Here is a 15,721-nt window from a genome sequence, read left to right as displayed (position 1 = left end):
TTGTATGCTGCTAAATCAAATTCACAAATCTTATTAAAATAGAGATAATGATATATAATTATATAATACGATGACATTTTAATATGTTTTATTTTCAATTGCCAAATTATTACAAGATTGAGCCAATATATATAAGTAATAGCAATATATTTATACAATTTTTATTATAGAAATATATATATATATATTACAAAAATATTATTTATTTAAAGTAAGTAATATTTTTTCTCTTTAACAATCGCTCAATATCTTCTTTTTTACAGCTCTTTTTTACAAACAAAAAATTCGAAGGATTCGTATCAATAGCTTGTTCAAACAGTGCACAGTATAAAAACATTCGAGTTTCAAGTTCAAATAATTTGCACATTACGAACGGTTGAAATATTTGATCGATACATATTATTTAAAAATTCGACTATAGGTAAAAATATGAACAGATAATATTTATTATAAATAAAAATTTTTTAACTTTTACTTAATTCCTTAATAATATATCAGCTAACCGTAATTTACTACTTAATCAAAGTTAAAAATTATACTGTTTAGATATATATTTAAATTCGAATAATTCAAAGAATTTTTAGTTTTTTTTTACAGAAATAATTTTAGATTTGAACTTGAAGTTGTCTCGAACGTGTGGTTGAAATTATTCGGAAAATTGGAGGCTACTACTTTTCATCGCTAATAATTGATTCCATAGGTATAAATACATTGCAATGAATTACATAACTAATTACTTATTAATTATAATATTCTGTTAATATTTGCGTATGTCAAAGAACATGAACAAGAAAATATGTAACATGATTTGTCATATTACGTTCCTATACTTTAAGATATTTCTTCAAACTAGGTTAAGTATTTTTTCAATATAAGTATAATTATTGTACATTCAATATAGTATATATTTATATTGAAATAATTAAAAGCATTATTAAAATTTTAAGAAACATATGACAAGTGAAAGATAAAGTTTTTGTCCTATTATTTACACACACACATACGCACGCAAGCACGCACGCACGCACGCACGCACGACAGATATTAATTATTAAAATATTAAGATACTTTAGCAGATCCGTTCAAACCCGATAACAGTTTCTTTGATTCTTCTTGAAGTTCTGCTTTCTTTTTTGGGTTATAATTTGACGCCTTATTTAATATATAGATTAATAATTTGTTAACAAGTCCTCTTATGATTGATAATTTCAAAGCGTGTTGAAGTATAAATCTGTAATCATTAAAAAGCTATACAAATATGTAATGCATAAAATACATACTTTATAATAATTTCCAAAAGTCGAATATAAGGAGTATTCGTAAATTGCTATTTTATTGAAATATATATATAACTATATATGTATAAATGTTGGTATGAAAAATTTTACTTACTTATAAATTTTATAAGCGATCCATTCTGAATAACTGAGAGATGCATATAAATGCGACATGTTTAGATTTAATAAGTCTGACGCAAATAATACCATTGTTTTATAAGGCATATATAAAAAAGGATAAAAATTTATTGATTCGATGATACATCTTGTCATGTGCTCCCATTCGGGTGTAATATTCTTAAAATTAGGTATTATCCAATATTGATAAAAATCTTGTGCGCGTTGTTTTATTTCTTCAAAATTACCACGAAAAAAGTTATATCTGACCAAGAATAGAATATTATTATATTTTAAGTTATTTAAAAAAATACAATTTTTTTCTCGAAATATATATATATATATATATATATATATATATATATATATATATATACAGGGTGTCCGGCGTCAGTCGGATCACCGGTCATGTGCAGGTAAAGCAGATGAAATCGAGAAGAAAAGTTCTTTACCATTTTTTTCTATAATCGGCGCTGATTGGCCAGACTTTACTCAATAACAACTTTTTTATTAAGTATTATAGAAAAAAATGATAAAGAACTTTTCTTCTCGATTTCATCTGCTCTACCTACACGCGATCGGTGACACGGTTGACGCCGGACACTTTGTATATGAATACATGTATATACAGGGTGGAGCATTTATATTGAGACACCTAGATATCTAAAAAATAAAGCAAGATAGAAAGAAATGTTTAAGACAAAAGTTGTTCGGTTCTAAGGGAGTCATAAGATGGTGCCATTAGTTTGACCTTCGGTGGAGGCGCTTCGGAGATTTCAATGTCGATCTTGTTTTATTTTCTTTACACCAATTGATGTCTCTAATTTTTTTATCTTAAAATATTAAGGTAACATTATTGCAAAATAAATAATTTTATGGGGTATTTCATAGTTTATATAAAGTTATATCGAAGTAAAGTAATAAAATAAAGTATAAAATATCTCGTAAATTATCAAACTTTTGGCCATCGTACCTCTATAACTTTTTATGCAGAATATTGGAAGGAATCGATTTATGTAAAAAAATTGGGGTGTTTCCTTGAAGCCACACAACCTTTATTTGAAACATTTTTCTCTTCCAGGCTTGGTTTTTGAGATATTCAACTGGATGGATTAAAATGGGCCACCCAGTATATATATATATATATAGTTTGCTTCACATTGTCGCTAATAAATCACAAACATTTAAAACATCATATTCGTATCTTTATAATGTTATTACATACTTGTCTTCCAGTCCGAGATAATATCCATAGCATCTCCACATATGACAGAAGGCATCTATATCTTTGTCGGTTGCATCGTGTATTCCAATATCTTGCGATCGCAACAAAACCATACATACAAAAGCGGCTTGTGTAGCTGCCAGGTCCGCATTATTTATTCCTTTTGGTCTATACGGCGACTCGCTTATCGTAACATAAGGCCGTTGGCCGAGTTTTTCAAATGGACAAGCCATAACAAAATCCTTTAGAAGTATTTCACGGTCTGGGCACCATGGTTCCGCGATTCTTGATATAGCGTCGATTTGGTTATTATCCATCTGACACAATTTTTTTCTCATCATTAAATGCGATTTATGCGCAACCTGCATATCTTTGTAGGCTTGCGTTCCTTCAACCCAAGGCTCTCCATTATACCAGTTGCTTATCCGCTTGAGAGTCGATAGATATCTTCGAGATAATGTAAAACATTCACAAAAAAATGTAAGTTGATTTTTAGTCATAATAATATTTGTATTACATAGTTTCAAAGTCATGTTATATACTAGTATGGGAGATTTCAATAATTATTTATTTAATTTTACTATATATATATAGGATGATTCAAAACAACCTGATATCCTTGAAATGTCACATTCTCGAGCGTATTCTGAGATGATTTTTCTTTTTACAAAATTTGTCCTAAGCTTAGTTTTTGAATTATAATTGAAAATAGTTAGCTATTTACGAGTCTGTACAATGAGACTCACTTCACAATTTTACAATAAATATCATTTATCGTGGGATTTTATGCCTTAATTTGTGTGAAAATTGATATTTGCGAGTAATAATAAAGTACTGCAATAAAAACTATGTTTCCAGTGATATTTATTGTGAAATTATGAAATAGTCTCGTGACGCGTTGCGCTGTCCTTGCCTGCCCATTATACTAAACAGGTAAGTAGCTAAATATTTTCAATTATAATCCAAAAACTAAGCTTCGGACAAAATTTTAAAAGAAAATATCTTCTCAGAATTTGTTCAAGAATATTAATTTTAAGAACATTAGGTTGTTTTACACACACACTCACACACACACACACACACACACACACACACACACACACACACACACACACACACTCACTCACACACTCACTCACACACTCACTAACTCGCTCAGTCACACTCACACTCACACACTCACTCACACACTCCCTCAATCGCTCACACACGATACACACACGCTCACGCTCTCGCTTACGCTCCCGCTCACGCTTACGTTCACACACTCGCTCACGCACTCGCTCTCGCACTTGCGCGCGCGCGCGCGCACACACACACACACACACACACACACATGTATATAATATCATGAAAATGATATTATTGCACTCTTTTTTGATACACAAACACATATAGAAAATGTTATGTCAAATATGAATATACACACACAATTAATGATAATAATATATATTTATTATATAAACTTGCTGCACAAGATAATAAATGCTATGAGCTACAATTTAACCTGTTGCATAATTATCACAAAAGATAGAAAATTGCTAGAAATAAAATTTTTTTTGAAATAAAAATAAAATATTACAAATTTCAAATAATCGCGGGTTAATAAGAGCCAGAACGCGGATAGTAGTACGTTAGTTTCATAGAAAAATAAGTTTTCTATGAAACTGAATATGTGCACAGGGCACGAAATTTTCTTGGTGCTATACCAAGATTTTTTAAAAATAATCTCAATTCGAGATATATAATAAACCCTTCTTTATCCCCCTGGATAAATAAAGGCGAGAAAAAATGTGCCCTGTGCACATATTCAGTTTCATAGAAAACTTATTTTTCTATGAAACGAACGCACTACTATTCGCGTTCTGGCTCTTATTAGCCCGCGATTATTTGAAATTTGTAATGTCACATGAAAGCCTAATTTCTTAAAATTTGTTAAAAATGAAATAGTTTTTTGAGATATTTTTGCACTTTGTATGCGAGCGGTTATATTAGTCGAAATGTATCGCATTCAGATTTTACGATAACAATTTAAAATGGTTCGAGATAATTTAATATAACCGAACATTAATATTTTATCGTGAAACGTTGATAATATTTTAAATCATATTTTAAATAATATTTAATAGATATTATGGATGATGTTTCAGGAAAGCACCTTTCGAATCCTAAATATGGCGTGTGACTGCGATCTCCTATAATAACTGGTTTTAGGCCATCGTGGAGTGAATACACGTGGATGAGTCCAAATATTTTAGCAATCATAATGGAGGTATAGTTCTTGCGTATGAATTTTTGTCCTCTATGATACTTTTCCATGTCTAACCATTCAGGCACTTTCAGCGGTGAGCGATCAAATTTAAGTTGATGAAAAGAAGCCGGTATGTATTCCAACAAAGTTTCCGGCACATTTGGATAGAATTTTGAGAGATTCTTGTTTATCCAATAATATTGTTCTTCTATCGTCCACGTATCGAAGTCATTATGAAACATTTCTTTATCATACGTATTCTTCAACAACAGTACTAATTTATATTCATCCGGATTTTCCTTTCTGTTCATTTGAACTATTATTGTTTTGCTCCCAGAATTGAGAGTAACTGATGAATTTTTTGATGTATTACTAATACTCGTCATTATATGATAGTGTTATGTCTCGGGTGAGGCACGGTAAATTTCGGGATCGTTGCCGGATTAAGATTTAGGAATCTGGGATGCGTCTGGCGGGTTACCCGTAGCACTGGACACTTTTTATGTTAAATAAAACTTTTATTCATTACAAATGGTCTTAGTTATAATTCGTCCTCGTATTTATTATCTACTCATGTCGCGTATCGCGTTAATTGACACTCGCGTGCGCGTGTTTGGAGTCGGGTTTACGTCACGAGACTCGCTTCTCGATCTCCACAATTTACTAAGTGTGATTACTCGATATTGCAATAATTACCGACGCTTGTTGTTGACACTCGCGACTGTTAGCGATACTGCCCGCGTAATATTGATTAAGGATTAAGACTGCCTCCGTTCGTTAGCGGTGGGCCCTTTTAACTCCCCTTGGCTTCCCAGGAGGGGGTCGTTTAGCGACAAGGCTGTGTGTCGTGTCGCTTGATTTTGGCAATATCCGGATGCAAGCTAAGAAGTTCTAAGTAGGACTTCTTTGCTTGCACTTTCGCAATTTCTTTATTCCTTTTTATTTCGTCTTTAAGTAGGACTTCTACGTTGCATTTTCGCAATGTCCTTCTTCCGCTTGCCCTGATTTCCGCGTTTTCGCAATGAAATGATTGCACGGTCGCTCGGGCTTAGCGCGTGTCTCGCGTTGTCAGCGCTTTGTTCGGTCAACGATCGTAACGTGATCTGTATTCGCGTTACACGTTGAGCAATCATATAAAATAATATGTATTTAGAATAATATATTTAATAATTCGTGTATAGCCTGTCCGGGCTATAACAATAGATATAATCTTCCAATACTGCACACAACCTTTCACTGTACAATATCGTAAGCGGTCTGGAAATGATATAGCAGTAACTCTGCAATAGTATCTGTTCCCCTACTTCTTAGCATGAAATTACAATCTTCTAATGGAAACTTTGTTCTACGCACAGATGTCTATACTATTATTAAGTCGCTAAATTCGTCAAAAGAGCTGTGGTTAGTCGGATTGGTATAAATCTGTGGTTCTACGTTAAAAAACTTGTTGTAAAAAATGATAATGTCGTTTGAACGGTGATACGATTGACGCCGGACACCTTGTATATGTATACATGTATATACAAGGTGGAGCATTTATATTGAGACACCTAGATATCTAAAAATTAAGCAAGATAGAAAGAAATGTTTAAAACAAAAGTTGTTTGGTTCTAAGGGAGTCATAAGATGGTGCCATTAGTTTGACCTTGGGTGGAGGCGCTTCAGAGATTTCAATGTCGATCTTGTTTTATTTTCTTTACACCAATTGATGTCTCTCATTTTTTTATCATAAAATATTAAGGTAACATTATTGCAAAATAAATAATTTTATGAGATATTTCATAGTTTATGTAAACTTATGTCGAAGTAAAGTAATAAAATAAAGTATAAAATATCTCGTAAATTATCAAACTTTTGGCCATCGTACCTCTATAACTTTTAATGCAGAATATTGCAAGGAATCGATTTATGTAAAAAAATTGAGGTGTTTCCAATTAAAGAAACAAGATTGACATTGAAATCTCCGAAGCGTCTTCACCCAAAATCAAACTAATGGCACCATCTTATGACCCCCTTGGAACCGAACAACTTTTGTCTGAAGCATTTCTTTCTATCTTGCTTTATATTTTAGATATTTAGGTGTCTCAATATAAATGCCCCACCCTATATATAAATATTATATATTTCGAAAAAAAATTTTTATGAATATATATATAGTTTGCTTCACATTGTCGCTAATAAATCACAAACATTCAAAACATCATATTCGTATTTTTATAATGTTACTACATACTTGTCGTCCAGTCCGAGATAATATTCATAGCATCTCCACATGTGACAGAAGGCATCTATATCTTTGTCGGTTGCATCGTGTATTCCAATATCTTGCGATCGCAACAAAACCATACATACAAAAGCCGCTTGTGTAGCTGCTAGGTCCGCATTATTTATTCCTTTTGGTCTATACGGCGACTCGCTTATCGTAACATAAGGCCGTTGGCCGAGTTTTTCAAATGAACAAGCCATAACAAAATCCTTTAGAAGTATTTCACGGTCTGGGCACCATGGCTCCGCGATTCTTGATATAGCGTCGATTTGGTTATTATCCATCTGACACAATCTTTCTCTCATCATTAAATGCGATTTATGTGGAACCTGCATATCTTTGTAAGCTTGCGTTCCTTCAACCCAAGGCTCTCCATTATACCAGTTGCTTATCCCCTTGAAAGACGATAGACCTCTTCGAGATACTGTAAAACATTCACAAAAAAATGTAAATTGATTTTTAGTCATAATAATATTTGTATTACATAATTTTAAAGTCATATACTAGTATGGGAGATTTCAATAATTATTTATTTAATTTTACTATATAGGATGATTCAAAACAATCTGATATGCTTGAAATGTCATATTCTTGAGCGAATTCTGAGCCGATTTTTCTTTTTACAAAATTTGTCCTAAGCTTAGGTTTTGAATTATAATTGAAAATAGTTAACTATTTAAGAGTCTGTACAATGAGACTCACTTCACAATTTTACAATAAATATCATTTATCGTGGGATTTTATGCCTTAATTTGTGTGAAAATTGATATTTGCGAGTAATAATAAAGTACTGCAATAAAAACTATGTTTCCAGTGATATTTATTGTGAAATTATGAAATAGTCTCGTGACGCGTTGCGCTGTCCTTGCCTGCCCATTATACTTAACTCGTAAGTAGCTAACTATTTTCAATTATAACTCAAAAACTAAGCTTCGGACAAAATTGTAAAAGAAAATATCGTCTCAGAATTTGCTCAAGAATATTAATTTTAAGAACATTAAGTTGTTTTATACACTCACACACACACACACACACACACACACACACACACACACACACACACACACACACACACACACACATATGCGCATCAGAGAGTTTGGAGTCATAAAATACTGCGAGAGTGACGAATCGCGGGGTCTCGTTCTGTTTGTGCGCGGACACACACACACACGCACGCACACACAACACACACATACATACACAGAAGCGTAAATTCGACCGTAAAAGATCTTTCATATTAGATGTAGGAAGATATAGACAAAAAATTTAAAACAATTTACATTTACGAGATTTTACTTAATTAGCAATATATATAATTTTAATAGATTATAAGAATATATTACATATAATATATTACATTAATATTATTCAGCGGAGTATATAAACATATAGGAATATTTCTTTTGGGAAATTTTTCCTTCTTGCAGTAAAAATTTTAAAGTGCTTCTATCTCTCATTAATAGATATTTTCAATAAAATTTATCTTCTGTTATTTTAAATATGACTTCTATATGATACTCTAATAGCTTGCAACTTTTCACACTTAATTACAGCAATAACATTCAAATGTCATTCATAACATTTAAATATTTTTTTTTTTCGAGAGTAATCAAATTTTACCATAATCTGCGCCATGATATGAGATCATGGGGCACAACTTTTTGTTCATACTCAATAGTTCACAAGCTATGATTACTTAATTATAATCGCGCTTCTGTAAAATTTTCTTCAAAATACAAGAAGTTGTTTACTGGTTTTTAAAATTAATCTGGTAACTTCTAAGCATCTGCATTTTTATTATTTTCAGAACATACGAAATCCACATTTATTTTACAATCATCAATTGTGATAATTTACAAGATCTGCATTATTCGTCTTTCTATCTGTGCTAGAGACCCTCTAATAAGAGACTGGCCATAAGAGTGTGTCGTCCATGTTTCGTCAAAATCCGAGTAAGAGAGAAATAGAGGCTATCTTACTCTTCCACTTACACAAATGTCTGGCACGCGTTTGTTTATATATGTATGTGTCTTTCAATTCACATCAGTGTAAAATGACACGTATTGTAAAAATTCTCGAACTCTTGTGAAGTAAATGCAGATCCTCTATCAGATACTATTATCTGTGGATTCCCAAATATTTGAAATAAGGACTTTAAATGTTTTATAATTTCTTTAGTATTTGTAGTTTTTACAGGATACAACCAAGTAAATCTTGTAAATGCCTCTACCACGATAAAAATATGTTTAAATCCATGTTCGGATTCAACAATAGGACCAAAATAATCCATATGAATAATTTGGAAGGGGAATGCAGGATTTTCCGTTATTTGCATTTCACATTCACATGAGTTTGATGCTGAATTCGCCAATGAACATATTATACAATTGTCAATATGAGATCGTACACGCTTACGTAATGAAGGAAACTAATAGTTACATGAAATTCCTCGTAAGGTTTTCTCCATACCACAATGCGCCATTTCATCGTGATAAATACGTATCACATTTGAAACCATTGATTCTGGAACATAAAATCGAGGTTTGTCTGGCCCTTTTCTAAAAACTAATCTATTCATCATTAAAAATTTATCATGATCGTTTTCTTCTAATTCTAAAGCAATGCTTTTAATTAAAGGGTCTTTCAGTTGGCGAAATTCTAATTCCATTTCAAGAGGCAATGCGTCGATCAGGGCAACAACACGACTTAATGCATCAACATGAGACATTTTAATTCCCGGTCGATGTATCACTGAAAATGTGTAAGATTGCAATTTTAGAGTCCAACGTGATATTCGTGGATTTAAATGTGCCTAATGACTGCATATACTAATGCGTGACAGTCGATAATTATAGTGAAATGTAAACCATATAAATAAATATGAAATCCTTCAATTGCTTTTACCACGGCTAACATCTCTAATTCAAAACTGTGATAACGAGACTCAGCATCATTAGTCGTCTGACTATAATATGCAATTGGAGCCCATTTGTTTGCATCCTGTTTTTGTAATAAAATAGCAGCTAAAGCTATCGAACTTGCATCGGTGTGAAGTTGCGTTTCTGCGTTTGGATCATAAATACGAAGAACAGGATATGAGGTTAATGCTAACTTTAAATTATCAAATGCTTGTCGACATTCGTCATTAAAAATAAAATCATTTGACTTTCGTAATAGATTATGTAGAGGTTTTGCAATATAAGCGTAATTTTCAATGAACTTGCGAAAATAATTTGTTAGATCAAGGAAACGTTGTAACTCAACTGTTTTTTTAGGATATGGAAAGTTTTTAATGGCATTTGTATGTCGTGAACTCAATGTTATACCGGAAGCCGATACAATATATCCTAAATATTCTATGGTCTTTCGTAAAAACAAACTTTTTTTAAAATTCAATTCAAGTGAATTTTGTTTGAACAAAATGAGAATTTCATATAAAGTTTCAAGATTATCTTCAATTGAAGAGGATGGAATTAAAATATCATCAATATAGACAATAACTTTATCCTCTCGAATTAATGACTGTAAAATCTGTATAATCCTCCGTTGAAATTCAGCAGGAGATTCACAAAAACCAAACGGTAAGCGATTGTACTCAAACTGACCATCAGGAGTTGCAAAAGAAAAGTACTTTGTATGGTCAGGATGAATCTTAATATTGTGAAATCCATCCTTAAGATCTAATAGTGTAAAAATCTTTTTATTCGTTAACCGCGCTAGACAATCCTCGATTAAAGGAAAAGGGTATTTTTGTTTAACAACCCGATCGTTTAACGGGCGTAAATCAACACAAAGACGCATTGTTTCATTTTTCTTACGAATTGGTACTACCCGAGCACAGTACGGGGAAACACTAGGTTTGATAATTCCACGTGTTAGCAAATCGTCAGTTATTTCCCGGATTTGAATTCGTTCTGCCCATGCAAAACGTCGCGGCGCATAAGCATAGATTGAATTATCTTTTAATGCTACTTTCACATGATGGTCAATATCTGTTAATTCAACTCCCATATTCTCTACTTTATTAATAATTGCTATTACTTTCTGATCAATCTCATTTCCAAAATCTGTTTTAATATCAGAGTAAACGGAATTTTCATTCATTGAAAGATCTTCTAATATTTTAGCAGATGCCATTTCATTAAATAACTTTAATCTATCATCTGCTTTTTTATTTGACGGATGAAAATATAAAGTTATATTATTTTCAGTTATAAAATCTCGTCCTATTATAATATCTACAAAAGAAGAATCATCTTGAAACACAAGAAAATTAACCTTGCCAGTAAAATTCGGAAGAGATTCTAAACAAATTTGAGTATCAATTGATCCAAGAATAGGAATTAAATTTCCAGAAACAGATTGATAAGAAATCAATGGCTTTTTAAGAACAATATTCGAGTCATTAAAATATTTTCCGTACATGGTGATATGAAAGAAACAGGACTACCTGTGTCTAATAGAGCTTTCAATGGGCTCGGAATATTATTCAATGAAACGACCTTAAGAGAAGAATCTTTGGTATCCAGTCGTCTGGTAATTATATTGTTGATAGCAGCTATCGGAGGTGACCTCTCTGGGTTCGTAATAATTTCTGTCGGTGTTACAGTATCAATGGCAGCTACTGGTGTTGATATCTTAAAAGCCGTAGATTGAAGTTGCTCTTTTCTCTTCAATCTGAAGCAGTTGTCCTTAATGTGACCTCGCGTACGGCAATTTACACAATAATTATTTTCCTTAAAATCCTTTTGAAAAGATGACAAAGAATCAGCCTTCGGAGATGATGTAGCAGTGTCTCGTCCTTTGTGTGATTTAAAGTGAGATGAGTACTCTTTCTTCACATTTCCAAAAGAGAGGGAAACCCTATACATCTCATTGATGAAGGCATTCAAGGAATCAGCACGAATGACAGAGGCAGCACTACGAATAGAATCATTAGTAATTCCACCTATTAAAAAGTGAATTGCATCATCATCAGGTAATCTTAGTTTTTGCATTAAAGAGAGTTTTTCCAATGCATAATCTTGAAAAGATTCATTAGGAAAATTCCATTTTCATGATTCGACTTTTTTCATTATAAGTTCATAAGAAATCTTTCTTTTAAAATGTTTCAGTAGAGCTTCCTTGAAACTTGGCCAAGTGTCGTTAATTGTTCCTGTGCCAAGCTCAAACCATTTTCGAGCTGATTTTACCAATTTACTAAAACCAGCTAACAACATAATATCGTGAGATGCACCATGAATGCGAGACACTCGTTCAACCTTCTGAATCCAAATTTCTACATCATCATCATCTTTACCACTAAATTCAGGTAATTGTGAAGGTAAAAGATTGACTGTATTTACAGAAATCTTAGTTAAAGTCGATGAACCAGTAAAATAGTTTGATGCACTCGCATTAGTTGATGTCGACGGAACATTAAAATGGTTTGAAGTACCCGAAAACGAGGCATAGGATGATAAAAATTCCATCATTTGTTGCATCATTTGCTGTTGTTGCATCATTTGCTGTTGATTTTGCGCAAGAAGAACATCAATCTTTGGAAGAAATTCTTCCGGCATCGCTCCTGTAGTATTACTCATTGAGGGAGAATGGGAAACTGTATGTGCTGTTAGAGCTTCTTCAGGATTTTGAAAAGCTGGTAAAGCTAAAGAAGCTTCTTCCCCGACGAGTGAAGTAGGATGAGAAGGGTCATCAATTGATTCAAAATAGACAGTCTTCCGTCGGTCCGATGCTATGGGAGGGATTGATGTTTCATCCACATAATTGTTCTTCTCAAAATAAGACATCAGTAGATCAATGCATCCATCACGAGAAGGGGATGGCTTGAGACCATATTTCCGTGCTATTGCCTGGAGTTCCTTAAAAGATGACTTCTCCAACGAAAGACGATCCATGGCAACGGAATAAACAACGTGTTTTTCATGCAAGATTCAAGAAGACTTGAAGACAATTGAACGTGAATTCAACACGTAATTTATTGAATGGAATCACAAGCGTTACGATAGAGTTTAATGACTCTGCCGTTCTTTATTGTGAATCACTGAGCACATTCTCTCTCACTGAAGATAATGCAAATACTTGTACAGTTCACTAATATTATTCATGTATCGATTTTCACTGTTTTAGTACGGCTTAATAATCGATCAAAAGATCAAGGGAAAGCGCGCACGATCCTGCTTCTGAAAAATTTGCTGTAAGACAGCGAGTCAATTTGTAGTCTGTCAGGAGAATGGCTTTTTCAAAGATTAATAGTTTAACAGTTGAACCATGAATTATTAAACTGTATATATATAAATATTGTAGTGAACGTGAAAAACGAATAAAGCAATAATTTAAGCACTTATCGAAACACGTTTTTATTGGTCAACTCATAAACTCGAACACAGAATTAATAACGGACTCAGAATATAAATGTGATTAATCAATTAAGCATATCACACGAGAACAATGAGACACGTCCAATCTGATTCACGGTTTTTAGTCAAAGACCCGCAGGCATTCCTCCGATCTCTCCGAAACACACCTGTTGCTATGACAATTCTCTTTTGTTAAAATAAATAGTTTATGTATCTAAGGAAACGCGTTGCTATCATCATTTGAATATAGCGCTTGTATTTATCGATAAAGCGCATGCGCGAGCGCCACTAGTAATTTTTCTGACTATGAGACTGCCAGTATCTTACAGTATCGATACTTTTCCTGACAGTTGACGGCCGCGACATCGCGTTGCCTCGTTGCGCCTGCTCTCAGATGTTGTCATTTTCCTCACAGTGTTCTATCAAGTCCACGTCAGTCACTCTCGACTCCTTCTCCTGCTCTTTAATAGCCTCTAGTCTATTTTCCTTATTCCTGTGATTATTGCTATCCTGTTTGCTTGATCTCTCCGTAATTTATGCTTCTTTCAAATTGTTTCGGCGGTTCTCGGATAGGAGATGGGAATCCTACGAGATCCGGATCTGTGTTACTGTGCATGAGCGCGAACGGTAGCTTCAAAGAAACTTCACCGCCCATTGCCGAGATCAACAGTTTGACCTTAAAAAAATATCAAGTTGGAATCTTTCGTGAAATTTTATTTTGATACCAATTGACTCATAATATAATGTGATAGGTCATTATAAAAAATGAATTAACTTTTTTGAATTAAATGAATATGAATCAGAAAATATTAATTGATTTTTAAATAAATTAAAGTACTGATTTGTTCTAATGTGAAAACTATAATTTAAATTCTCCGGAGCCAAGAACAAAATGCGATGATATAATGCGTGACTTATTAGAAAATTAATTTCTCTTGAAACTAAATGATTATACATAGGACATTTTTTGATTATGACCAAATAATTAAAATAATCTTACTTCAAAATTTATTTTTAATAAATTTTTCTTATAGAAATATAGACTAGAAAAAATGCGCTACTGGGTCCCAATATTTTTTTAGTTTATACTTATTTAGCGGGCCATGAGGAGTTTATTGAAAATGAATCTCTCAGTAAGAACATTTTTTTTAATCACTTGATATCGCATCAAGAAAATTTTATGTCCTATGCACATATTTACTCTTCACTTTTTAGTTTCAAGAGAAATTAATTTTCCATGAAACTTACACATTATTATAATGCTCGTCTTTCATTGACCCGGAAATGTAAGGTGTGATTTATTTTTATTATATGTGTCTCTTTTACAATAATTCAAATTATTGAACTTTTAGTGTTAAAAGAAATAAGCTTGATTACATTGATTATATTTTGATTACATTTCTTATTTTTCTCATATTTAAAAAAATTACCTTTACGTAATAAGATACGTAAATCGCAAAGACATTTCTATCATCGGTCCCATTCCCAGGGCAAACAACCGTTGATGCCAAAGTTGCTCCAGTTTTCGTATAACTGTCTTCTAAGGCGATCCAATTTTTGGTTGAACCTTTAATAGGTCTGAGAGTGTAATTCTTTTTCAAAATACTACCTGGACCCACAGGACAGTCTTCTTGCGAGGATACAAGGGCCACAACATTCTTAAATTTGCCGTTGCTGAACATACAAACATCCACATGTTGTACGACAAATACCTGAAAAGAATCGTTTTGTTGTATAGGGCAGATATACACACACACACACACACACACACACACACACACACACACACACACACACACACACACACACATATATATATATATATATATATATATATATATATATATATACAGGGTGTAACACAGCGCCCGATTTCTCACAGAGCGAACCGTGGATAAGTATCTTCAACAATATTCGGAAGTTTATTAATAAAAACTCAACTTGCAATTGAGCGAATATTAAACGTAATATTTAAATTTGATTTAACTATTGTTTTGCATATCACCGAAATTGAGAAAAAATCTATTAACGATAATGACGTTTAATATTTATAGAGATCAAATGAGATGTAGCCCAGACTTCAGTTCTGACATAATCAATAGAAATCGTTATAGCCTTGGCATTATTTGTTAAAGCACACCTTGAAAATAATATCTACAATGCAAATCATTTGTTACCGTAGGCATAGATCGAGTGTTGAGGAGTAGGAGCCGAGGTGCACGT

General features: G+C 32.8%; 1 protein-coding gene across 1 annotated transcript; it reads right to left on the bottom strand.

Moving 5' to 3' along the window:
- Positions 1–431: 431 nt before the first annotated feature.
- On the bottom strand, positions 432–5,256 carry LOC138934954 (uncharacterized). The gene is made up of 4 exons (XM_070299125.1): positions 4,778–5,256; positions 2,620–3,066; positions 1,393–1,659; positions 432–1,231 (listed from the first exon to the last, which is right to left on the bottom strand). Exons 1-4 carry the CDS (start codon positions 5,254–5,256, stop codon positions 1,060–1,062), a joined length of 1,365 nt encoding a protein of 454 aa, XP_070155226.1. The 3' UTR covers positions 432–1,059.
- Positions 5,257–15,721: the final 10,465 nt, after the last annotated feature.

This window comes from Polyergus mexicanus, unplaced genomic scaffold (assembly GCF_030449975.1).
Source record: "Polyergus mexicanus isolate NDT 795.1 unplaced genomic scaffold, iyPolMexi1.0 SCAF_7, whole genome shotgun sequence".
In the NCBI taxonomy this organism is placed as follows: domain Eukaryota; kingdom Metazoa; phylum Arthropoda; class Insecta; order Hymenoptera; family Formicidae; genus Polyergus; species Polyergus mexicanus.
Note: the sequence above shows the minus strand (reverse complement) of the source record. Positions and strands in the feature narration are given on the sequence as shown.

Bases quoted from the DNA above. Each gene is read 5' to 3' on its own strand.
- LOC138934954 (XM_070299125.1), bottom strand. From the start codon at position 5,256: ATGACGAGTATTAGTAATACATCAAAAAATTCATCAGTTACTCTCAAT. The intron at 1,660-2,619 runs GTATGTAATAAC...ATTCTTGGTCAG, and splicing joins TATCTCGGACTGGAAGACAA to ATATAACTTTTTTCGTGGTA. The intron at 1,232-1,392 runs GTAAGTAAAATT...TAATGATTACAG, and splicing joins ATCGCTTATAAAATTTATAA to ATTTATACTTCAACACGCTT.